Source organism: Lepisma saccharinum, chromosome 26 (genome assembly GCF_977018435.1).
Source record: "Lepisma saccharinum chromosome 26, izLepSacc3.1, whole genome shotgun sequence".
Taxonomy (NCBI): domain Eukaryota; kingdom Metazoa; phylum Arthropoda; class Insecta; order Zygentoma; family Lepismatidae; genus Lepisma; species Lepisma saccharinum.
The window spans coordinates 1,580,504-1,607,983 of NC_139254.1; the positions used below are offsets into that span (position 1 = coordinate 1,580,504).

Below are 27,480 nucleotides of genomic sequence, written 5' to 3' on the forward strand. Positions count from 1 at the left end.
ATTTCTCGACGTTTTCTGCATTGTCAATTTCTGGAACTTACCGTAAATTGTTAGTTTTTAATCCAGAAATCACTTAAAGTGAAAATGACGTGTATAATTCGAGATTTTCAGAGCTTCGGGAAATTTTGAACATTTCCCGACTCAGTAGGGAAATTGAAAATTTTTCCCGTCCCGCACACCCCTAATAAAAGCCCATGAATTCCTCAAAAATGTCATTTTTTTATTCACAGTTCGAATGCAGAATATTAATTGTCCACGGTTGGATATGTCACAAGTTTCGTCAACCATAATAGCAAAATATTCCCGACTTTTATTATCTGCTACCACGGAGCGCAAAACAGATCTCCCTAATATATCAATGATCTCGTTCAGAATGTCATGCGAGAGCCATTTGTAGCCCGAACGTCCCATCCACTACCCTAGTTCATGCACATCGTCTTTTGAAACTCATGTTTAGTAAAAATTTTACCAATACTCATAATTACATACTTAGTATATACTAGTAATAAATCATGCGTTTTGTTGTCTCTGGTCATAGCCTCTCCAAAGTTGATGGTTTAGCGGTTTTAGTCCACCAAAGTTGATGGTGTAGAAAAATTTTAAATGTGTATTAAAAGTTAAGTTCATGTGGCACAGTTCAGAGTAAACTTTACAAGAGAAGCAAAATAATACATTAGATCCTCTTAAGCAAAATTATTTGGGTGGCTCTGCCCCCACATTGTTAATATTGGGGGGCTCGACCCCCCCTTAAGCCCCATGGAGTCGGCGCCTATACCTGCAGTAGAGGTGTGCGAGATCCCGAAAAGTCGGGACCGGGATCGGGAAAGAAAATTTCCGTCCCGATCCTGACTTTCCGACGTTTTGGGATCCCAAGCAGTCTGGAAATTCCGAATGGTCATTTTAAAACGTCGTCAATTCTAGACATTCTCTGCATTGTGGTTTTGTACCAGAAGTGCAAAAACAAGCACTTAAGATGGAAATTACATGTAGAATTCGAGATTTCAAGAGCTTTGGGAAATTTCGAACACATCCCGTCCCGAAAATTTTCCGACTTTTTCGGGAAATTGAGAATTTTCCCCGTCCCGACCCAAAAAATTCTGTACCCCACACCCCTACCCTGCAGTATGGTAAACCTTATCTCCAAAGGTAGATAAACTGTCCTTGTCGCCATTGTACTCATAAAAATGAGTATTTTTTCTCTTTAACGACTTTAACTATAATTTACTGGGAAAAGGTTGAATTTGTTTTGTTTAAAACATGTTTAAAACATGTTTTTTTAACTCATGTTTAAAACTATGTTTAAAACAAGAAAAACATGTTTTAAACAAAAAAAACAGTTTGTTTTGTTCTTTTTAAAAAAAACACAAATTTTGCCAACCCTGATTATAGCTATATATTTTTTCTTTGAAAAATATTTGTACGAAACAAAAACACCACCATTCAGAAACGTCCCTTGTACATATGCATGAACGGTAATCATACTGATAAACATTTTACGTGCCTTATTTTTTTTGTCAGTGATTATTTGGAAACAGTAGATTTCTTGTTTGCAATGCCACATTCACATCAATGCCAATAAAAGTGACTTGCAATATTTACATATTATTTAATTGCCATGGCACAGTAAGTTAAGTTATGCATGGTGTACATTTCGTGAAATGTTCTCTCTTGTTGAGGAAAATTATTATAGCAAACACACGTTCATTTCCACCTTTAGGCCTCTTTTGCAATTCCATTTTAATATAATTAAATTTATCAAACTTCAAACAGAATACCCTAACCTAGAACAGTAGTTTTTATTTATATATTTATGATCTTGTATTGGCAGTCGGTAGGCACTCATTTAAATCTAACTTACGAAATTACAATGTAACTGTTAATCCTAATACATAACATTTTCGGTGTGCGGACGTAAATACCTAACTTTAATTTCTTAAAAATATATTTATGTGTTACACATGACTTTATTTATTTTTGTTCCTGGGATTTCATACAAAAAAAGCCCAAATCCGCTTACGCACAGTCTACTGTCCACGGTGCAACCAATGAAAACGTTGCATTTCCCGTATCAAAGTATGAGAATAGCAAGGCATCAAAGCAAAACGTCTCTAACATGTCGTTAGTTAACGGGCCTATAAAATCGCTTGAGCGAACATTAAAAGTTTAACAGGCTGCTAAGATTTTAGTGATGCGTTATCTATCAACTCGTTAAGAACGTTTTAAAGATGGTTGAGCGAACCGGGCACTAATGATTTTATATTTCCGTGTCATCTACCATCCAATCCGCTTGAACCATTGACGAAAATGGCTTGAACTGGGAGTTTGGTTATACATTGATTATCCTCTCCCACTCCCGCCATCCGCAAGTATACTGTGATTGTCGTTGTAAACAACATTGCGTTAAGCGAATTACTGAATTAATTTTCTATTGTAAGTTTCAGTAGGGTAAGAAGCTTGTTTGTATTTATTACTTGGTTAATATAAACATAGCGTATATTACGAGATGAAGTTATTTTATCCAAAAGTCAATTTTCTAATTTGATTTTGCGTGGCTGTTAATTACCCTTGATAATCATTAATTAATCATTTAATCTACAATTGGTGGCTTGTAATTAAGGGGAGCCGTGTTTGATTCCTGGTAGATTGAAATTGCTCGGTGGTTCGAATCCCACTCACGACTATAGGTCCAGCCCCGATTAACATCTCTATTAACTTACTGTTAACGTATCTGTACCATGACAGTTGCAAAATTAGGTTTTGAAACTAGGTAAAACCATAGAATGCTAGATGCTTACTTACGTTCAAAGCAGGTATTGACGTCTTGCTCAAGCATTTAACAAACTTCCTGAACAACCAGAAGTATGTCTTCACATACCACGTTCATAACGATTGTTTTCTCATGTAAAGCACCCATACATTTCAATTCAACAGTTGCATCAGTTCACAAAATATCCGAGTCTAGAATGCGAAATAGATTCCTATTACCCAACAGAGGGCGCAGTCATTGTGGAAAGTGAATATTACAAAGTTCAAAAGTAAAGATAATTGCTTGAGGTGGGAAAACAACAACAATCGTGGTATTTTGAGTACGATTCCACTTAGGGTGTAAATTACATCATAAACCGACCAGGGACAAGTTCCGATTCTTTAATTCCGAATTAATTACAGTACACAGATATTCTTTTTGCATGGTTCGATTTTTTTATGTCTGTTAACACATACTTCAGAGGCTTAGTGCTTACTTATTGTGTAATTTGTGGAGAACGGTTTTCCCTTCTGCATACTCCTACAATGCTGACCTCCAAGTGGAGTGGTTAGCATAAGCATTGACTTTCGGGGAGCAAGGCACTTTCTGTGCCCCAAAATTCACATAGAGGGACAGACATTATATATATTTACACACATATAATATAGTGGGTAAATATGCAATATTGCCCGAACGGATTTCTTCAAATTTACAGGAGAGACTACTTACTGAAATCAGTTTCTGTAGCATTTTCGAAGTTCTTCGAGGTATTTGTTTCGTGGAAACTGAAAACTTCACCATAGAATGCTCCAAAACAAGAAATAATAACTTTTTATGTAAAGAACTTGCATTTTCTGTAAAGCGACAACATTACGTCGTTGTTTCATTTATGTACCTGCAGATGGTGCGAGTGTCGAAAGTCACGCGGTCTCGCCAGTGTTTCCAAACGTGCCTTTTTTTACGAGTGCACAGCTAAGTGAGCGTCCATACGCTCCTGCCACTTTGTGAATGTCTTTGAAAATTCGTCATCAGGTAGCGAACTGAAGAAAATTTGCACTGTCGTGATCACTTCTTTGTTCGTCAAGAAATGACGACCACGTAAAGCAGCCTTTAAAAGTGGAAATAGCCAAAAGTCGGAGGGTGCAAAGTCTGGACTGTATGCTGGATGCAGGAAAATTTATATTTTTATCTTCATCGCGTAATCCTGAAAAGCCCGTGCAGTATGCGGGCATGCGTTATTGTGGTGCAATATGAAGGAGTTCTTCAAATGTGGCCTCTTTTTTTGCTACGTGCTGGCGCAGAGTCTCAATGACTCCTTGGTAATGCTGTGGCTCTACTCATTCTGTCTTGATCGGCATATGCCTGTTGAAGCATTGCATGTGTTTCCGCAGCACTTTTCCCTAAACACCAACAAAATTTTATGGCATGTCGCTGTTCATCTTGAATACTCATCGCGAAAAGCAATTTTATACACAAAAACCTGGAGGGGTAAATGAAACACGTTCCACGTAAATCAACACAGCTGCTCACTAACGTGGTTTCGCAACATGTGACAACTTGCTACGGAAACAGAATGAGTCATCCTACACAATGCGACTAGTGCCGATACCATAGGCAGTGTTGCCAAGCCAGGAAAAAAATCTGTCTCACCTTCTCTGCGACAGCCTTTGTACTTTCAAAACAAAATTTACACATTTGGAACTATTACAGGTTCCAGATGTTTAAATGATTTTTCTGAAGTTTTTGTAACAGAAAGACAAAGTATTTCAGAATCATAGAAATGATTGTTCAAGTAAATTTGAATCTTGGTGAAGGTAATTACCACTGTTTGGAGTTCGGAAAAGTGCAATTTATCGGTAAAAAATGTACCTTATGGAAGCATCCGTTCTTTCCATCGACAATAAATTTTTTGCTCATAGAGAAATTATCCTACAATGGTGGAAATGATTGTGAAAGTAAATTTAAAGCTTTCTGAAAGTAATTAGCACTGTTTGCACTTCCGTAAAGTCCTATTTGTCGAGAAAAAGAAGATGCAATAGGTACCTTACGTAAGTATCTTTGCTTCTCATCGACAGGACATTCCACAGACCTCTGCTCGAAGGAGTTTCGTGCTTGAAACCAGCACCAACATGATGAGAAGTTGTAATAATTTAGAAAAAATATTGTACTTCTAAGAGCCTTAAACTGCACTCACCTAACCTAACTACGAAACTCCTTTGCACCACATTCATGTGGCAGCATCAGGCCATAACCAAGACGACAGTAACCTAATAACTGGTTGCAAGAGAATAACCATGTAGGAGTATACGGAAATTAAAAAAACATTCTCAAACAAACAAGGACTTCCTAACACTCCGAAGTGTGTGTTAACGGACATAAATAGAAATCGAACTGTGAAAAAAATGCATGTGCACCAATATGAAATCGGAATTAACAATTGGAACTTTGGCGTAGTTACCTTTTGCTATATTCTAGGGAGACGCATGTAATGGACTTAATATGTTGCCACACATCTATCAATATCACCAAGATACCTATAAAGTACAATTTTCATTAGATGGAGTTTACCATTTGACAGTGCTCAAGTGGAAGTTGTTATGTGTGGAGTTGCTTGCTGGAGCCTTTGGTTTATGTGGGAGGGGAAGATGGTTTAACAGTGAAATAGATGGAGAGAATTTTGATGTAAGTTCTAACAGGTGGATAACAATCTTATGCACTTCAAGCAATGATTTTGTTCATGTATTTTTTTTCATGTCTGCACAATTGCCATGGCTTTTGTTGATATCTGAAGTGAATTCGTAAACAATGGTTCAGTATTATTACCAATTCCAAATCTCAACAGGCTGTGGTGTGTAAATTCATACAGGGAATTTTGTAGTTATATAATTTTTTCTTTTCCCAATTGTAGACTTTACATTGTAAATGGTTAAGTTGATTGCTGTTTTAAACATGAATAAGGTTTGAAAAAACTGTAGCAAAGTACATCCCAACTGCATAAAAGTACACTATTTTCTTACTAGTAACACTGTTAAGCCTTGCTTCCATGTTAATAAAACATTAAAATACTTACCAAGGCAGAATTTATTGTATACACTGAAAAGGTAACGTTTCCACCCACTGACAGAGTCTTCTTCAGACGAATATTCACACTAGAATGATGAAAGATGAAGTTTTGTAATTTTCATTATTCTAGTGTGAATATTCGTCTGAAGGAGACTCTGTTAAAGGGTGGAAACATTACCTTTTTAGTGTATATGTATTTTTTATACAATAAATTCTGCCTTGGTCAATATTTTAATGTTTTAGTTTCTTACTGTTTTGTATTACTTTTAGAGTTCTGCTTGGTATAGCTTCCGTTAAATTGAAGATAATTTTTATCAAAAAAGAATGTGAATTGACCCAGTGTGAAATTTACTTTTAAAATTAGTTTCACATTGGTGTATGCTAAAATGTAATTCTGTATTTTGCGTATGTCTTTTAGATTTGACATGGGTCGGCGTAAGAGCAAGAGAAAGCCTCCCCCGAAGAGGAGGGCCATTGAGCCCCTGGACACGCAGTTCAACTGCCCCTTTTGTAACCACGAGAAGTCTTGTGAAGTAAAGATGTAAGTCGAGCAAAACCAGCAATGGTTTAAAACATTTATATGCAATTTGACAGTTTAGGAGCCAGATTTCATGTTGTATTTCTATAAGAAAAAAAACTACACTTAAAAATAGCATTAGAACCTTTACTAACTTCTTCAGGTTATTGAAATTTGCTAAACAGATAACAGAATGAGAATCCAATCACGTGTTGCTCACAATTTGGTGCAATAAGTTACAGCCACTGGATAACCACCAAACATCAGTCTTTATGTGAAAATGTTTATTTTTCATTCACCGTTTGGTTACACAGGACATTCTTGATTTCTGCAAAATTAACAGATGTACACTTCATTAAAAAACACTTAAAGAAAGCAAATGTATTCAGGAATTAATAACATGTATTTCCATTTTCTTCTTTTCCAGGGACAAAGGTAGAAACACTGCAAGGATAACGTGTCGAGTGTGCATGGAAGACTTTCAGACCACGATAAACTTTTTGTCAGAGCCTGTTGATGTGTACAATGACTGGATAGATGCATGTGAAAATGCAAACTGAGATGTGTATGTGGTGCTGGATTTGTGTGCATGAATGTTTAGTATGCGACATTATTTTGTATATAGAAAGCTCTGTTATTTTTTTTTTTACTTAAACGTGGGATGAAATATGTATGTGCGACTAAATTCATGAGTGGAATTCTTGATGACAGGAAAAGATCTTGTAGTAGGCGAATTTGTGTTTGGTATATTTCCTATCTGTATGTGTCTGTTTTAAAGAAGTACTGATTTGTCAGTAAAGTTCAAATATCTCTAAAGCTTGTGATAATTTCTCTTAGAACTGTAAGAGGTTGATTCAAACAGTTTTCAAAAAATTTGTATGAAGGCAGTTCAAAAAGATGGGGAATACTACTTCCTTATGGCCTAGTGAAGCGATCAGTTATCACTCAGGGTGGCAATTGCATAACATTTAGTTGCCAAGACTAGTGTATAAGAGAAACCCACATTTCTGTGCACTTTTAGAATCACAGAACAAGGAATAAAATTAAGGGTGCATCATGGAAAGGGACAGTTTTCAAATGGAGAATTCGAAGCAGGGAGTGGAGGTAGAGATGGAAGTAGGATGGCATTGAACTCACTTGGACATGCCATTTTCAGCTTGGTTCGGATCGGTGTGGCAGCAGTACATGCAATTTCAGTTGACGTCTTGGTGCCGTGGATATTTGAGAATCGCTTGTTTGCATATGACAGTTTTTCGTGAAAAGTAGCGAGTTGATTATTGAAACACGGCAGCTCTTTCTGTGCTGTTTAAATATCAGGCATCATGCATCCATTTGCCACTTTTCACTAAACTTGTTGTATGTGAACAAATGATGCTCAAATATCCATGGCACCGTAATGGCAACTTTCATTGCATGTACTGCTTCCATGCCGAGCCGAAAATGGCATGTCCAAGTGAGTTCATTCCCAACCTACTTCCATCTCCTTGCTTCAAAATTCTCCATTTGAAAACAGTTTCCCACGATGCACCCTGTATAATCTGTGGCGTACCAGCCTGCGAGGGCCAGTGCTTACCTACCTACCTACCTGCCGACTTCACTCCCACCAGAGGTGGTGGATCATGCAACCAGTTATGGGGGTGACGTGGTAAGCACGACGAACCTCCAATTGCTGTAGGTTTCCGTGACTGTTACACTACTCATTCCGAGCTTCCCAATTTCCTCATAATGGCGGTTGCGAAATCTTAGGAGAAATGTTGTTATGCTTCACCAAGGAGACTCAAACCTGCATGCATCCTGCAGCCAGGGCCCAAAGCCTATTGCTTTAGATCGCATAGCCACATGTATAATCTGTATTTACATAAAACATTCCTTTGTTTAAAAAAATTCCTTGTTAGGTGGAACTTTAACTGAATATAATGCTTTAAAAGTATGTCAATATGCCACACAATGAAGCTTGTGGGAATTCTGGGAAATTGCAATGATTAGGATGAAAGGACCCTCGCAAAGAATGGCCATGCCTAGGCTAGGTCTTAAACTCGGGAAAGTTTGCTGTCCGGGTGAGAAATCGGGCCCTTATCATGCTCGTTCCAGACTGGTAGACACCCTGTATAGGTACCAGCCATCCAGAGGAGCTTAAATAGTAGTCGTAACTTGCCACCAAAGATGTGTATGACCAGGTGTAGAGAAATACATGGCACCTGAATTTTCAAGTTGTTCTAAAATAATATTTGTTTAAATATTTTGAGTTCACTTATGGAAATTTCGATTACCTTTTTTTTCCTTTGAAAAAAATAATAGTACAGTATGCGTGCCATTAAATCTGAATAATAAATATGCCATTACACTTTTTTTTCGGCTGTTATAAAATATTAAAATCTGCAGGGATATGGTAGAGTCGGGTCATATATTAGAATGTATTGCATGGTTATTCATGCTGTTACCTGTTGAGTCTTCTTTAGGAAGGCCACCCCAAGGCAAGAATTAATTAATTTTAATCCAGTCTTGTATTAATTAATAAATTAAATGTTTTGAAGATCATATTTCAAAATGTCTAGCTTTATCTTGGTTGGATTCTTGGCTTACTTAGCCCGTATATAAAAAAAGGCTGACTCGAGAAAAGGGGGCTGGTGACAGAACTATTTTTTTTTTTTATTCCTCATTCACCCTCGTGATCAGCCAAAAGGAGTAGAAAAGTGAGAAAAATTGAAGAAAAAAGAATAATTAGAATTTTAAAAAGTATCTAATTCTATATGGAAACATGAAACTCCATGTATGCAATACGAAAACCACATCCAACATGCATACTAAATAGCATTGAAACTTACCCAGGTTCAGCTACTATTTGGTGACTTCTTGCCAAACTTGTCTGTACATGGTCAACCATACCCAGGCATCAAACCACTATGACCAAATAACCTAGCCATGATACCCCAATAGTCCTTTCCTATTCATAAGATATGTTCAATTCCAAGTTGACATGATGAACTTTGAATTTCATCATTGTTGATCTATATCATCTGTTTTTTAAATTACCTTATTTCGTGGCACAATTTTTTTTTTTAGGAAAAAGCTTTATTACTGGATTTATAATTAACAGTATTCCAAATACAAAGTAATACAGAGGTTGTTTCCGATCTATGGTGACGATTTCAAACTGCACCTACTTTAAGAGAAACCATGTCGCCACCATCGAGAGTGCTCTATTTGGTGTCCCTGCATCTTGGCAATTGCCAGACAGCGGTTTCCACTGTAGTAGACTGGCACGAAGTGTAGTCATGCCCAGCCACAACCAGTCCTTCTGACAGGCTTTCCATAGCCCTTCAATGGTGTGGGGTCTCTTGTGAGACAAGGCTCATTTCAGTAGGCCGAAGGCGCAAAAGTCCATCAGTGAGGCATCAGGTGACTTCACTGGAATGTCTGTGAAACGAATGGCACGAATTCCAGTTTCATCTGCCATGTTTTGGAGGAAGAGGTGGGTTGACCAAGATGTGTGACCTGACACCTTGTTTTAAGCTTATGAACATGCCCTTTGCGTCGCTTTTCCAAACCCAAATCGTGGTGAATGATGGTGTGCACTGTCTTCAGTGATGTTTGTAGCCGGTTCGCGATACTTCTCTGTGTGGCTGTATTCTCCCTGATGACCAGCGCCCGGACATCCCGAATTGTAGCTGGTGTGCGGCTAGTGGCAGGCCGGGGGTTGGCCTCTTTTCTGTCCCACAGGAATCATCCCACACCTCACCTTACCTGCCCCTTTCAACACCCGTGATATGCCATTTTTGTACACAGTGAATCCACGCTCCTTGCACAGTTTTACAATGGCACTATCACTGTAGTTTACGTCGGAACGTGCAGATATGTAACCCTCCCAATATGCACTGATTTTCGGCAGCATTCTTCCCGATATGCACTGACCACACCTGTCACGCACAGTCAACGGTCTAACGTGCCCACACGACTGGCAGATTTAGTTCTCTTCCCACTTGGTGGTGCTGCAAGAGGTGTACAATTTCGTCACCATAGATCGGAAACAACCTCTGTATCTAGGTCTCCTTCCAAGAAATCTAACTAGGAATGAATACCCAACTCAGAACAGCAAATTTCCAGAAATAAAGCTAATAAAAAACAGAGTATGAGCATATAAGACCTGTTCTTACAAGAACGAGAGGACAAAAGAGGTGTTGATTACTTTAATCCCATTCGTGGCAGTGTTCCATGACAATTGCTAACAAAAATGAAGTTGGGAAGGATGTAACACGACAGTGTGAATGAGGTAATGAAGGAGTTAATTTTCATAACCAACAGGGATGTTTCTATCCCCCTACTTTTCGGGCACTTTACATGTAAACATGATAATTTAATTTTGATACTTGGTTTGTAAAAAAACTAAACATATTGCACACCAAAAATTTCACAAACATGTACGCGAAAACATGAAAGCCACTGAAGCTCTGGAAACACATTTTTTGTGTGAGCTTTTGTTTCTTACATTGTATTTCTAGTTATTTTTCATTATAGTAATGTTAATTTATCTCCTCTCAAAAGACTGTCTATTTCCTTGTAAATATATTTCCTGCTTACACATGAATCTAACAATAGATGAACCCCATGCAAAAAAGGATAAAAAAAAAAAAAGGTAAAGTGTTCCCCTGTGCTTAGCACCACGCCATGAAGGCGTATAGGGGGTGTGGGGGTAACGCCCCACACTTTCTTGATCCGGTCGTGAGTGGGGGTGATGTGATCAGCATCACGCCCCTGACCGCCTTTACCCCCCAGGGTTTCCCCCAGGTACCCATGTTATTCGACGCTGGGTGGGCGCCGGAGCCGCTTCCATCGTTAGAAAAGTTCCCGGATTTGAACCGGCCGGGGATCGAACCCGGGACCTTTAGCATGGTAGTCAGACGCGTTACCGACTGAGCCACCGCGGGAAGAAATTTAATTTGCGAAACCTACAAACAGTCATTCGAGCAATAAATATCAAAGTGGCCTGAAGATTGTTATTCTTGCACAATTTACGATACATTTTCTACACTACATTCTTTTACAAGACAATTTCTAATAGACCTTATGCAATTGTGTTACTTAATTCCATTGCACATCAATTATGGTCCTCAGTCGAGGAATACTCGTACAATGGAGGCCTCGCTTCCAGCAGAACGATTAGCTTCTCTGGATCACGCTCCAAGGTTACATATAACATGTGCTGTCAAATGATACAGTGATGAATCACATGCAGGTGGTGCACTGAGAAGAAAGAATTCACATGCGCAGTGTGTTTTGTTGCATCGTGCTCCGGCAAGACCAAATTCCCAGGACCTTCACGGTTTTGTCACAAACAGTCGCAACGTGACTTGAGTCAAATGTTTCGTTTGGTGTGCAGCGGCCCATAAGAATCCCATGTTAAATGTTCCCCCGAGTCTGTTTGCAACAAAAATGTCATGTCGCGTTGCGTCAAATCTGATGTGCGGCTGGCCTTATATGCCGGCAAATTGTTTTTTGCATGTAAGTGACCAAGTGACATTATCTGTTGAATTTCTGGAATAAAACCATTTTGGGAACACAGTGACAACATTGTGGGGCACCCACACCTCGCTTTATCACAGTGGCAGGCTCCATGCCACTGATTTTAACTTTTTCTGGTTCCACTGAATCAAAATGTTATAAAATTGTCCTGCACTCCCTGAAAAACCCTAATTGTAATGATTATGAGAAAAGGTGGAGTGACCACAAATGTGGAAAAACGAATCCTGGATGGTTCACCACGATAATGCATTTGCTCATTCCTCACTGGTTGTCTCGGAGTTTTTGGCATAGCATCAGAAACCTGTTGTCCCACAACCAGCCTATTTCCCTGATTTGGCACCAGCAGACTTCTTCCTCTTCCCAAAGTTGAAATCAATCTTCAAAAGTCAGATTCCAGACAATAGAAGAGATCAAAGAGAATTCGCTATAGACCATTCCAAAACTGGAGTTCCAGCAGTCATTCCAGGACTGGAAGAAATGCTGGGAGCATTGTGTGCACAGTGGAGGGGAGTACCTTGAAGGAGACAGGTCAAAATAGCTGGTGAATATTACCATTTTCTCAATTTTGTAAAAGTTTGATTTCTTTTTGAAGAGCCCTTGTAATAATACAATGTTAAGTTAAATCAATTTTTTAACCAAAAGCCTATTATACATGTTATACAGGGTGGATCATTTTCGGATATTTAGTTTTGAGTTGGAAGCACTGAAACAGGAGGAATAGGAAAAGGAAGGAAGGGTTGTGCTGAGACCTTGGATTTCAGGAGCTATGGAGCACTGGCCTGTGTGAGATTTTGTCATTCCTGAGCTGCAAAACCATCAAAGCCAACTGGATGCAATCTGGTAAAAATAGGATTGATTACACGATGTTGATGTTACCACTACACCATCAGGAAGGAACTTATTATGGATCGAATACAGATTGTCGAGTGATCAAGGTATTATCACAGTACCACCTATAACTACCAAGTGAAAATAAGCAGTGATCAGAACGCTACATTTTAAAAGTAGCTTCGCTACAGCTACTCTTCCAGAATTAGCTTCGCTACAGCTACAGCTACATTTATCAAAAAGTAGCTCGCTACTTCGCTACTTTTTGCGCTACTTCTGCATAAAAAAAATGAAAACAGCCATATGGGTATTATAAAAATCCCCTACTACTGGTAAATAGATTCTGTTATTTATTATCATGATTCCAGTCATTCGATAATTTTGATAGCAGTGTTACTTCAGTTACTTATTTGTACTATAGTTTTTGAGAATACCATACCTGTGCAAGTGCCATATCAATTCAAATTTGATATATGAATATTGCAATTAGGGTGTTACCCAAATTAATTATTACAACTGTACACAAATAAAATTTGGTAGGATTACGTATTTATGTTCACATCAACACTTTTTTTCTTCAGAATAAATATTTCATTTTTTATAGACTGATATGAAGTCAGCATTTTGAATGAAAGTACCTGGAGCCCTTTGACTACAAAAGGGCCCCAGGTTCGATACCCAACGGAGGCACATAGTGGTTAGGATCCAGTCTCAATCAGCTTATCTATGCATAAAATGGACTCAAAACAAAAAGTAGAAAATATGCCAAGTTGGGAGGATGAGATCCTCCTGCTCCTCCATTCCCCACACTGCTCATCATTCATCATTCTTCCTCGTTCTCACAATTAGCCGAAAGTGGCAGAAAGCAACTATAGATAATAGAATATTTAAATAAACCATTCATCCTCATTGTCATGATTGAGAGAAGTGGAAGAATAAATGAGGAGGTAAACAGAAGAGGACAAATGGGTGGTGGACTATATCAAAGCGTTCGAAGATTAATGGAACAGGAATGTACCTATGAAATGCAAGAAGGTAATATATAACACATAATATGTGCCAATAATTACGTATGGAGCAGAGACTTGGACAATGACATAGAGAGAGAAAGAAAAGATGCAGGCAGTGGAGTTTAATTTTTTAAGGAGTCTTGTGAGGAAGACTAGAAGGGATAGAATGAGAAATGAGGAGATTTGACAGACAGTGGGTGTAGTGAAGCTTCAGGACAGAATAGATCAGGCACAGATGAGATGGTTCGGACACATGAAGAGGATGGATGCAGAAAGACTACTAGTAAGAGCTTACAATGCACAAGGAGTGGGAATAAGGCCAAGGGGGAGACTAAGATGTCGGTGGAAAGAGCAGATAGTGGAGAGTGTTAGGAGACAAGATTGGAACACCTTGGAAAGAGAGGAGTTGTGAAAGACGAGGGAAAAAATGGAGAGGCTTGACTTCTATGCCGACCCAGCCAGAGGCAGGAAACAGCGAAGGATGATGATGATGATGATGTCATGATTAGCAAAAGTTACAGAAAAGTGACGCAAAAGTAGGAGAAATAAATAAATTTGAAAACTATGCATATTAACTAAAGAAAATTGTTGTTTCTGCAGGGAAGTCAATAACTTGTACATACTTTTTGCAATAGGATAAAATTATTGAGGAAACTGTCGTGTAAACCTGAGTGTTCTAAACGTATTGTAATTTTAACATTTGTGAACAATTACTATCGCAAAAATAATTGTAATTCCAGAAACTCTATCATTCTTGTAACAATAATTTCCTGCTGGTGAGATCCTATATACTGACGATGATCAATGCTGTTAACGTATGGAGCCATTTATTGCTGGCACTTTTCCCCTGTCAGTGCAGTGGAAAATCCATCGCTCGTTTTTGCACTGCAAGTTGTGTCTTACACAGCAATTAATGACATTTTGGTGTCTGTTACACCATGAATATCCACAGGATTTGTTCTGGGGGTGATGCAAACGAGGCACTTTTTACCAGTGGTGCAGCAAACGAGGCATGTTTCTCCCCAAAATAACGATGCAGCTAAAAAGAACGTAGCTGTTAGCAGGAATATATTCATATATGTCAGTTAGTTATCTGGATATCTGAATTATGCAGATACTGATTAAATAAATTAAGCAAATATCTATAATCTACAATCTAGATAATCTGTATCTCCATGTGATAGACTGTCTTTATGAACCTCCTGCAAAATTAAGGGTTATTGTCGATTTTTTCTGACGCTGTTGCCTCATTCAAAATTCACCTCAAAAATGCTGAGAAAAATGTAGCTGTAGCGAAATTTTCGCTACAACTACAGGAATTTTGTAGCTTCGCTACCGCTACAACTACATTTTGAAAAATGTAGTGTCGCTACAGCTACAGCTACAAATTTTGTAGCTAGCTACAGTAGCAACGCTACAAGTAGCTCGCTACTTCTGACCACTGAAAATAAGTAATAAGAAAAAACAACTGTTAGGAAATCAATCTTATTATTTAAATAAAGCAAGAAGATACCAACTCTGAAGAAAATATTGAAAGATTTCACTTTAATAAATAGTTCTCTTCCTTGTTCAAGACATGCTTTTTTCCAGTTCACTTTTAACCAGCACTTGAGTGGCTTAATTTCCTACATATCGGCAAAAAAAAATTAATTCCATGTATATTAGAAATGTCAAGTATTTACATGATGGGCATGCTTGATGCTTAATTTCATTTCACAAGTCATTCACTGGGCATCAAATTACACTATGAGGCCCTTAACCTGTGCTGCACAGCTTGCAACTTTGGGTTGATCATTTTTCGACGAAAGTGCTGTCACTAAATCATTCAGTTCCGAGTCTCTTGCTTGTTCAACGATCTTCCGGTCTGCCTGCCAGAGAAGAGTTCCTAAGGCCACCAGCAAGCGGAACTGTGCCTCTCCGTCTGTTATTTGCGGCATTATGGCCGTCGCAACGGACACGGCCCTCGTCTGTCCTTCGACATCATTGGTGCGTACGAAAGCGACTGAAAGATTCAGGAGAACCGTGACCATCGCGACTTGCACATGCCGGTTGGCTGGTGGTAAAAGATCCACAAGGACAGACAGGAAATATTGCCAATGATGAAGAACCAGCTCCTCTCCCGTGCCGTGGCTGAACATGTTACACACGATGCGGAGCGTGAGCATTTGGTTTGCCGGAAGAGCATCTGCTCTCAGAAATTTCCGCAGGTAGGCTACGAACTGTGCACCCATCCTTCCGCTACACAACTCCATGTTCACATCTCTGTTGCGAATGGCCAGACGAGTTATGTCCAGTGCCGGGAACACAATATCTGAAAGATAGCACAATATCTCTCATGAGTGAATGATTAAATTGTAGTTCAAGCCTTATTAGACATGAGTGGATACAACAACCTTTTTTAAAGTATAACTTCTAAGCAGGACTTGGCAAAAACAAGCCATACCACGAAAATCACAAGTATTTAAAAATAAAAATAAATAATACAAAAAAAAAGGTAAAGTGTTCCCCTGTGCATAGCACCATGCCAAGAAGGCATATAGGGGGTGTGGGGGTAACGCCCCACACTTTCTTGATCCGGTCATGAGTGGGGGTGATGTGATCAGCATCACGCCCCTGACCGCCTTTACCCCCCAGTGTTTCCCCCAGGTACCCATGTTATTCGACGCTGGGTGGGCGCCGGGGCCTCTTCCATCGTTAGAAAAGTTCCCGGATTTGAACCGGCCGGGGATCGAACCTGGGACCTTGAGCATGGTAGTCAGACGCGTTACCGACTGAGCCACCGCGGCCACAAATAATACACTAAAAAATGTCCCCACTGTTGAAAGATTATATGAGGAGAGAAGCAGATACAATTTTCAAAAAAGATTTGTTTAAATATGTCTAAAGTATATTTAGTAGAGCTGTCGCGGGGTTTGCATTTTCACAGTCTAATTATCCTGAAAATAATGCAAAATTAAAAGTTTCCATTTATTTTGGAACAATATTGTACGAAAAAACGGTACTTTGTCATTATGTAATAGGTATTTTAATATTCTGATGTAACTCTTATTTGAAGAGAAACTCTGGTAAAGTAATGCTTATAATTGGACTTGAATACTCACCCACTAATATTAACAGGGGCATTCAATTGTCACGAGTGGGACACACTACATTTCTGACATTACGTAACTATTCTACTGATACTTAAGCAACATTTTTTTCAGTTTCTGTGCAATGAAATATGAAACTAAACACTTGATTAAACAGTTAATTATACCTTTAAGTGAACAAGTTTGTGTCATGGGTGGGACAGATAAAACACTGCCTCTTTACTTAATGTCTTTATTTTAATTTCTGTGAATTGTAAAATGATGAAAAATAAATTATTTAAGACAAAGAGCGAAAGTAATTGACCTTTGAATATTCTAGTGGGAAATGTAACAGTTAAAGGAGACAATGATTGTTTTTTGGGATCACGGGTGGGACACAATGCAAACCAAAAAGTTAAAATAAATTAACAATATGTAAAATGCCTTCTACCTTCTAACTTAATTATGTGTAATATTTGAACTTTTATCAAACTGGCAATTTTAGTTTGTTTGTTCACAAGATAGACTAAAATTACAGCATTTCATTGACAAGGAATTTTATTTCAATTAATATTTTGAATAGGGATGGGACCTATTAATTGGTACTCTATCGGTATCGGCTGATATAGGCATATCGGTGTATCGGTAAAATTACCGATTATTTTACAGATCCGATATATCAATAAATATCGGATAGTTTAGTGCAAAATTCTGCCATTTTTGTTGTAATTTTTATGGATAATCTCCATGCCCTACTTTCTAAAAAAGTAAATGTCTAAATATGCAGTAATCTTGAAACATACATTTATTAAGGAGATCAATGAACCTTTCAGGTTCTTCAAGGACCATTTCTAATTTTATATCGGATCGGTAGAATATCGGTTATCGGTATCGGTAAATTTTATATCGGTATGGGCCAAAATTTAATATCGTCCCATCCCTAATTTTGAACAATCCATTGGTGGGAATCTGCAAGAGTATGGGCTTAGCCTTAGTATTTAGTGCTTACCTTGCGGCCACTCTAGAAGCTGCTTGAGAACCTGCAGGCACGCAGGATTCACTGTTCTGTCCGTATTGGCTAGCTTCACCACTTCCTGGATAGCTTCGTCTTGCACTGTGTGTATTCCATCACCAGTCTTTCCATTTAATTCAAGAAGCTTTTCTAAGGGGAAAAATGGAAACAATAACTATTTAATATTCACTAAACATCATCTTATACCACTTGTTGGATAGATCATACTCTTACCCGTTGAGAACCAGAAACAATACACAAGAAAAAAGAAAACAATAACTAGAGGTATGCGTAAATTTGTTTTTGACTGAGGAAATGTGAAATAACACACTATTTTTCGGTTTCTGAATAGTGTGAGGTGTATTTGCTACCATATTTTGTTACAAAATTACGTGAAAAGGAATGTTTATTTTGTGTAATAAGTATAGTTTTAGGGTCACATTCACCACTTTTAACACTGGAATCCCATTTAACCCTTAGACGATCGTTTGTCCCCTATAGGAGACAGCAGATATTTACGCCAACAACCGTTCGTAAAGATGCTTTTGTGTGTAGTATCTGACTTTTGGGACATACTGTGACTCTGTTTTTGTTCGGATATACATGTTTTTAGTTCTGCATGAGTCTTGAGTTATGTGATAAACAATCAATAAGGTTTAATTGGTTATATTGGGGGGAGGGGAACTCTCCGAAAATCTGTCCATTTTCTTTATTATAGTTTTTTTGCTCTAATGGGTTAGCCGGGTGCAGGGGGGGGGGGGGAGGAGGCTAGTTCGTAGAGAGGAAAAACGGAGCCTGACAAAATATTTTAGGATGCCTTTGTTATTTCCAAAACAGGCTTCAGCGGGTTGCAAGAATGATTTTGCAGTCCCTCTCTATGCAGCCATGCTATTTTTAGCTTCATATCCAGGTCACAGGAGGGGGGGGGGGGAGAGGCTGCTGCTATCTTTTGTGGAGAAAGAGCATGCGTTGGCGGGTATGTTTCAGGGTGTGAATTATTGTGTCTCGAGACTTTCAAGTGGGAGGACGTGCGGACTTAGTCATTGTTTTTTGTGCCAGTCGCAGACTTTCTGGTAAATTTCATTCAACTGACGTTCCGGTATAATTTAAGGCACCGGGACAATAGCGCATACCTCCAAATGTATGTGGGTGGAGGAGAGCATTTTTCGGGGGTTCCCTCCTTAAAAAAAACTCCCCTTCCTTTCTCCCTCAACAATATTCCTACTAGTTTTGTCAAACTGCCTTTTTCATGTGTTTTCTCAAAATAATTTTCCCAAGACTATTGACACAAGTTGTTCAACCCCGTGCTGGAGGAAGTGAAGGTTCCTGCCAAAAAAAGTTAACACTGCCTGCGTGAAAATGTTAGCATGAGTTTTGCTTCACCCATTTTATAATGCTTTAATACATAAATGTTGTCTTAAACTTTGCTAATTAAATTAATGAAGTTCATTCAATATTGCTTAAAACAAACAAACAAAAATAAAATAAAAAATATATATTTACAGAAATAACTACAATGTAGAAACTTGGTGAAAAGTGATTTTTGAATCTCCAATTCTGGCAAGAACAAAACCTGCTCACTTGCACTGGCTTTTCCAAATTTCGACATGTTATTTATTTTGTTTCTGGTATCCAACTGGTAAGAACAAACTATTCAACATAGTAATAAATGTAACTACCACTGTACATAGATCCTTGCCAAATATTATGTAGCAGTAGTACAATCCTACAAAGTTGTGTTGAAAATAAGCTGATTCTTCTTGGGGGAAAATTAAAAATGTGTTAGAAGAATAGTGTTGCCAGCTTACAGAAAATTTCTGGAAAATTGCTTCCTCCATCTGTCCTATGGATGATGGATGGATGTGCTGGTAAACCCATATACCACTTGTTCGCTAAAGGTTGAATTTCTACACAGAGCATCTCCTGTATGTCAAATTGTAAGGTAATACACTGGCATGCCACTTTTACATTTCCCTGCAATATGGTCCCATTATTAGAGTAAAACGTTATAAATTTTTTTCCAGATTTTACACATTTTTGCTTAAGCAAAACCTTGGTGTTTTGTTCCTACAAAGTTAATGATAAACTATATTTTAAAAAAATTGCAAGTTGACCAGTACTCAAATCACAGTCTCTTTCATACTGTGTCTCTTCTGAATCATGTAGTTACTTGTCAGATCAGCGACAAATAAATCGTAACATTGCTGAAGCAAATAAAATTTTGCAGATGCAATTTTGGCACAGAATAAATGAATACTACATGATAAATACATACCCACGGGATTTCACACTTTATACAAGTACAGTACTAGTTCCGAACTTACCTTGAATTGCCTGAAGATTTGCTTGCTCAAATTTTATGTAGGTTTTCTGAGGAAAATATGCGTTGACTGGGCACTGAGCCTTGGCTGTGGTCGGTTCACTGCTGCTTGCTAGGAAAGAATCAACAATTCAATCTCTGCTGAACACACAAATTATTAATTTAAAATGAGCAATACTTTTAAAATCATTCTGTCAATAATTTTTCCAATTTCTATTTTCTTTTCTAACTCTTGGGTTAATTGTAATGAATGATGTACAGATGAAGTGCATGTTGGGAAAAACACGATGACACTTGACCAGGGTTTGACCATGGGACCTCAAGTTCTGCAGCATGCGACACTGAAAACGTTGTGCTTGGGGGCTGACACCAATACAGTAGAATCTTGATTTTACGTTTTTTTCAGGGGACCGTGCTAGATAAAAACTTAAAATGTGGGAAAATGTAAAATCGAGGAACATTTTGTAACATTCTGCTATGTTGGGACCATCAAGATTTAATGTATAATGCAGGGAAATGTAAAATCGGAGTTCCGCTGTATTTCTTTATCCCATAATTCCTAGCCTACATGAGTACAGAATCCTGCCATTTTCTTATTTTATGAATACCCTGCATTTATGACCATGGCAGATTGTCCAAATACAACAAATGAAAAATATCTTGAGTGCACAAAAAATAATTAAAAAAATATATTAATACATTTGCACAAAATGCACATTATGCAATTGAACGACATTAATGTTTTATGATAAAAAAAATGAAATTTTACGTATTGTTGATGTAGCTATAGACATTGTGTACTTATTGGTGATGTTAAAAAACAGGTTGGGAGTAATTATTGAAATTATATATAATTTTGTTCTATATTTATATTTTTTGCCTTGGACTGAAATGCCACATGCATGTTGTGTACTATTATTCAAAATATGCTTGTATGTTTGTGGGTAAATATCAACTGGTTTCAACTGCAAGTGTTTGCACCTTGCCACTCCCCACAAAGGTTACAAAGCTACAAAAAAGGAATATATTTCACACTACAATGGTCACAACATATACCTTCTTTTCACTGTCCATATTTTTACATCAGCTTCGATCCTTCTCCAGGGCTGATCATTCCACTGATGCTATCTATGATCACATTTTATACCTTTTATTTACGGCTACACCTATACCAATAATGATATATCAGTGTCAAAGTATTGGCCCAAATTCTTAAACGATACACAGTCTGGGTATCTTGTCAGGGTGAACAAACATGCTGTGCAATCTTTTCATGGAGTCTATGCAAAATGCACATTCTATCTAGTGGTAGAACTACATTGATACTTACATATATTAGTTATAGATATTCTGAACATAACTATTGTTACAATGTTTAAGCATTGGTATGTCAATAAGTCTTGGTGTCTTATTGGAAGGGGTATGCATATTTTGTTTTTGACGACACCATATTTTGTCACGAAATGATGTGAAATGAACTGCAAAATGCAAAACAAACAAAGACACCTTCCAAGATCTGATTTATCCTATGAGTTATGCAAATCACGGAAAATTGATCAATTCTGCTGTAAATATTTGAGAAGCAAAATTACACAGTAATAAACGTAGTACTCTGATAACTATATAAATATGCTATTAGAAGTGAAATGTTTATTTTGTGTAACAAGTATAGTTTTCAAATAAAACTTACGTTTCTATTCACCATTCTAAAACCGAAATTCATATACCAGTTTTGATCCTGAAATATACAACGTTTTTGTATCAACATCTTGATCTTTTATTTACCATAAATATGTGTCTCTATGTATGTGTAAAGGTTGCAAGTGATATTGACTAAGTCTAACTTGTGGCCAATTATAACATTGTATCATGTCTTGCTTCTGGCCTCAAAGATCGATGTCAATCAAAAAAATTGAGCAACCAACAGAAGGTAGTTGTCTGTTAACACATTGGGGTCTCACGACGGGCATAGCCCATCCTGCGGTATGCAATCGCTTTGCCGATTGAACTACGGGCTATGTTCGTACTTCGTCTCATGTGCATGTTCATTCAAGCCGCTTTGTTGAAATTTCGACCGCTAGGTGACTCATGTGCTATTTTTATCTCGCAGCTGGGACTGCGGAAATTCTGCATGAGGATTCCGCCTCAAAGTTTGAAGTTAGCGATCATTTTGATGATGCAGATGAATTTGAAGATTTGGAAGGTAGGTTATATTCGTAATAATTAATTGTTGACAATATAAACAGTGTTGCAAAATCTAGTATTTTATGAATGAAGTGAGAAGATGTAATTTTTTTGGGTCTATTCATCTTGCCTCTTGCTTGATTCTCCTACATGCACTGATGTATTTTTAGTTTTTCCATTTATTATTTTGTATAGTGTATGTCAAATGAAAATTTATTTTATTTATTTATTTGTTTAATTTTTACAGGTGACGCAGGACCAACTGATACATCATCTGGTCCTGTCCTGCAGCCACTTTTTCATACAAAAGATAATTACCTGTAATTATTTTTTGTTATGTGCACATAAGAAGTATTCTTATGCAAGATTCAAAAGATTTATTGATAGCTTATGTAGTTAATTATTGAAATTTCCAGATTACAAACTTAAAATATCTCTATAACAACATTTGTTACAATGTTGTACTTTTTATTTTTTCACAAAACATTGCTGAAAAAAATATTCAAAAATGTCTGAAAATGAAAAGAAAATTTAACAAATTTTTGTTAATTGAAAAGAGGAAGTTTTGTAGATTTAAGAAATGTGTGGTAAATAAAAACAAATTAAAAATATTTTTTCTATGGTTTTTTGAAAAACAATCAAAAACTGCAGACCAGAGGTAAAAATGCTGCATTATGAGGCCAGACCAGAATGTGTTAATTTACAACATTACAAGTCACATATTAGACTTGTGCATTGCATCATACAAAAGGCATTTCCCATTTGTCTCAACACTCAGGATAAAGGCAACTAACCTTGACAAATATTTTAGGAAAATGGAACAAATTATTTCCACGTTCAACAAGATATTACCTGCAGTTGTCACATGGTTGCTGACGGTAGGGGCTGATGCTCCAGGGACGTAGCGAGACCCTCCCGTGAAAGGATCGGCTCCCCGAGTGGGATTACCCTGCCGTGGGTCTTGTCCTGGGATGTAACGGTTCTCACCTGTCAAAGACAATGAGATGTTACAACCATTGTCATCAGAGATGTTAGAATGTTAAACATGTATGATGTTTGCATCTGATTTTATTATACTGTGTAAAAATATGAATGTTCAAAATGTCAACCTCTTTGAGAGTAACAATTATCTTAGATGTGGTAAAATTTCATCTTTCACTTGTGAAAATATTTTAAAGACGTTTCCATGCTACAAGGTACATTCAATAAATAACTAGAAAAGTAGTATAAAAAATACGACCGTGACTGTTATATGTCTGTTATTTTTGAAGGCATCTGTAAGCTATTCATAGCTGGGACTGGCATACCTGCTCGTGCACGGGACGCTGGGAACCAGTTACATAACATAGCAGCACCCTTGCAGGAGTGCTCAAAGCTGGAGCAGCAAAGTATTCTGAGATTTTTTGAGTGAAGGCGTGAAATCGACAGAAATGCATTGCCGCATGGCAGTTCAGTACGGTGACAACTGTATGAGTCGACCACAAGTGTACGAGTAGGCTGAGAAGTTCAAACAGGGCATAACCAGTGTTGAAGATTCTCTGCATCCAGATCACACTGTCACTGCAGTCACAGAAAGCCATAAATGTAGCATAATTCCTTCCCAGCATAAATGTAGCATAACGTAAAAAGTACCACCTACTCCAACCTTTTGCACGAAAAACTGAAACCAGCCATTCTGCAGAGACGAAGTGGTCTGGTGTCCACTGGCTCCATGACAGTGCGAGACCACACACTGCCAGTGTCACATTGTCTACCATGGAGGACCTAAAGTTGGAGGTCTTACCCCACCCTCCATATTTGCCCGATCTCACACCTTTGGCCCACTGAAAGATGGACTAAGTGGATCGAGGTTCCAGAACGATGACGAAGTCCAGTCAGTGGTGCACGAGTGGTTACGCACGCATCCAAAAGATTTTTTTCCCCCCGTGGAATCAGTGCCCTTATCATGTGCTGGCGAAGGTGCATTGAACTAGGGGAGGACTATGTTGAAACATAGTTGTTTTGGTGCTTGTAATAAATTTTTGTTACAACATATTTCTGGTTATATATTGAATGAGCCTTGTATAAACGTGATTTTGCAATGCACAATGTAAAAAACAAAAACAAGATGGAGGGCGTGAGTAAATTGCACTCTCTTGCTGCAGCCTTTCGAGATGAAATAATGTAGATTCTTAGAAATATAATTAATTAATTAACTACATGGTGAAAACTTTAATTATGTAACACTAAAATTTGTGCTAAAGTATCGGTAACAAACTGTTACCGAATCATATTTAAAGCTAATTTTTGTTTAACCGGTCATAACATTCAGTGAGAGGTATTAAAGTAAGATTTGTTTGTTTGGGTTTGTTCTTAAACCACTTTGTGCACAGAAAGGCTAATTGGGACTGGATTTACAATTCAAACCACTGTGCATAGTGCCCATTGGGTACCCCTTGATTACTAGGCAATGGCGTAAAGCAAGATTTGTGTAGCACAAACTACACTTATTGACTCAACTACTGTTACATACCCACGAGGGCTTTTAAGGCTAATCCTACAGCTTTAAGTGGGATCTGAACCACGATGTGCCTTCATAGATATTGAACCTAGAACCTTTTGAACATGACTACCATTCTATATATGTAAGTTTTTTGATCTATTTTATGAATGAAACTAAATGCCACAAGAGCTCTTTGAAGACTAGCGCTTGCCAAACAGTTTTTCATTACATGGTTGTTACATCAAGTTCCACTCTGACCTCACCAAACTTTTGGAATTCTAACAGAGGATAAAACCAAAGACTTTCAAGGCACCATTCAGCTAAGCTCAAACCCTGGCCTAATTCACTATATCTCAATAAATTAGCACCCTGTGTGTATGATGGGTGATCAAAAACAAAGGTTACAAAGGAAAATGCATAATTTTCACTATTTTTGCAACAGCTTGTGATTAAATGATACTCACAAGAAATTATTAAAATTTTAAGCAAAACTGTGGTACATTGCTACGACAAACTTGCATATTTTATATGCAGTGGACACTTGATTTGAACAGAAGTTTAATTTCCTTGAAATTATCTTTAATGATGTGTTGTTTTTTTAATTTTATTTTGGATACTTCAAACTTTTTCATGTCCCCTTGGAGTTCAAATTAAAAAGTCCACTGTATTAGAGCCAAGGTAGCTCAGTTTTTAGTGCATCTGACTACCATGTTAGAGGCCCAGCTTCGATCCACTGCAGGGGAGACCAAGGATTTTTTCCACCTGTTCAAGCAGCTCCGGTGCCCACCCAGCATCGTATAAAGTGGGTACCTAGAGGAAACTCTGGGGGTAAAAGCAGCCAGGGGCATGGTACTGATCACATCACTCCCACCTTTGGACATGATCAAGAAAGTGTGGGGTCCTAACTCCACAACCCCTATACACCTTCATGGCATGGTGCAAAACTCAGGGGAGAACTTTATTTCTCCTTACTTTTTACTGTATTAAAAGGAGTGGGAATAAGGCCAAGGGGGAGACCAAGATGTCGTGGAAAGAGCAGATAGCGGAGAGTGTTAGGAGAAGAGGACAAGGTTGGAACACTGTGGAAAGAGGAGTGGTGGAAAACCACAAGAAACTGGAGAGGCTTCACTGCCAGAGGCAGGAAATGGCGAAGGATGATAATGATGTATTAAAATGTATAATTATTTGAACTACTAACATTATTATTACTATGAACTCACCTGTGAAAGGATCAACAAAATCAAGTGAAGGAGCTTCTCCAAGTGTAACTCCTTTGGCATTTTCAATGATGAAGTTTGCTATCTGCTCCAAAAATCCCTGACTTAAATTGTTTGTATGAATAAATTTCTGAGCTGCAAACCATGGATCTTCTGTAATGTTGTAGGGCAATTTTAAGGGTGGCTCGCCATCTTTAATATCTACACTGAACACATAATCATACTCCTGAAAACATGTAGCACAAAACTCTTTAGAAGCATGCACTCTGAAAACAAGGCACTCTAGTAAAAAAAAATACATAACAGAACACATGAAATGATCTATGGGCATTCTGCTAGAATTTTGCTACCTCCTCCACCGGCATACATGGGTTGGAGATTCAATAGTGGCAACACTGCTGTATATGTGCCATAAAACGGAACCGGTCATTCTTGATTACATTACATGTTAGTTTGATAGCTAACCTACCTCCCAGTAAATGGACTCTTCCTTTCAATACTAGGTGCAAGCACAGCAACAAGAGGAATAGAGTATTGTTGGAGTTGGCAGGCTCAAGTTGCGTAGTCACAACAATTGTTATCGAATCAGAAACAGAGAAGTTGGATAAAGATTGAATCTGTCCGCAGCCTTACAGGCCACACTGTACGACATAGCATAGGTTGTCATTAGGGGTGTGGGGATCTGTGTTGCCTGCAACCTGCATTGTAAAAGAAGAGGCAACACTTTCTGCTAAAACCTCACATAATTTTGCAGGACAATGCTCGGGGGCATGTACCGCAATCTGACTTTGATTTGATCTCCGAGATGAAGAGCATTCACTTCCGAACTGTTCCAGATTTTCTTCAGGCACCAGACAGTTTCATTCCAACAGAACAGGTGCTGCTACAGGTATGCTACGACTTCCACATCGCTGGCAACAAGTTGTACACAATGTTGGTGACTACATCGAAGGGCTGTAGAAGTTTCACAGAGGTATCTCTTTGTATCATTTGTAAATAAATAGTTGCCACTATTATATCTCAAACCCACGTACATGAGGAGCTTTCAAAAATAAGGGCAGACTGATCATAAAAGTGACCAGCACAATTGAATGGTGGGATTTGCACTTGTGAAGCAGATGCAAGTAGTCCTTTCGGCCATTCCATTGTCATGGGTGGAATGCACAGCCTAAGTAACTAATTCTACTAACAGTTAAGCAACATTTTTCTTACAGTTTCTGTGCAATGAATTATGAAACTAAACAGTGTTGATTAAATATAACTACCCTTAAAATATTAACCCACATTTATAGGTGAACATTTACTTTGTCACGATAGCAACAGATAAAATGCTCTTTACTTAATAACTTGCTTGGAGTGCGTCTTTTGTTTGTAGTTCTCCGGCTGCCGTTAGGTGCACTGTTGTTAACTGTGCGTCTCGGTCTGGGTCATCGGCTATTTCCGGGTGATAACTGTTGTAGTAGGGGAATCCAAGTGTGGTCCGCTTGCCCGATGACACAGACTGAGATGCACA

At 38.1% G+C, this 27,480-nt stretch overlaps 2 protein-coding genes across 3 annotated transcripts in view; one reads left to right on the forward strand and one right to left on the reverse strand.

Moving 5' to 3' along the window:
• Positions 1 to 2,360: 2,360 nt before the first annotated feature.
• LOC145979426 (transcription elongation factor 1 homolog) lies at positions 2,361 to 7,065 on the forward strand. 2 transcript variants are annotated; one of them, XM_083112309.1, is made up of 3 exons: positions 2,361 to 2,430; positions 6,228 to 6,350; positions 6,754 to 7,065. In XM_083112309.1, the coding sequence occupies exons 2-3, from the start codon at positions 6,235 to 6,237 to the stop codon at positions 6,884 to 6,886; spliced, it is 249 nt and encodes an 82-aa protein (XP_082968435.1). In that variant the 5' UTR covers positions 2,361 to 2,430; positions 6,228 to 6,234; the 3' UTR covers positions 6,887 to 7,065. The 2 variants fall into 2 exon arrangements, with proteins under 2 accessions (XP_082968435.1, XP_082968436.1); XM_083112310.1 differs by having other exon boundaries at positions 2,367 to 2,445.
• Positions 7,066 to 15,153: 8,088 nt separating this feature from the next.
• LOC145979846 (phospholipase A-2-activating protein-like) overlaps positions 15,154 to 27,480 on the reverse strand; it is a 52,661-nt gene continuing 40,334 nt past the window's right edge. Inside the window, exons 8-12 of the mRNA XM_083112881.1 lie at positions 25,971 to 26,193; positions 23,121 to 23,255; positions 20,089 to 20,196; positions 17,762 to 17,914; positions 15,154 to 15,995 (exon numbers count right to left, since the gene is read on the reverse strand). Of these exons, the coding sequence (XP_082969007.1) occupies positions 15,424 to 15,995; positions 17,762 to 17,914; positions 20,089 to 20,196; positions 23,121 to 23,255; positions 25,971 to 26,193 (1,191 nt within the window). The 3' untranslated portion in view covers positions 15,154 to 15,423. The remainder of the gene's footprint in view (positions 15,996 to 17,761; positions 17,915 to 20,088; positions 20,197 to 23,120; positions 23,256 to 25,970; positions 26,194 to 27,480) is intronic.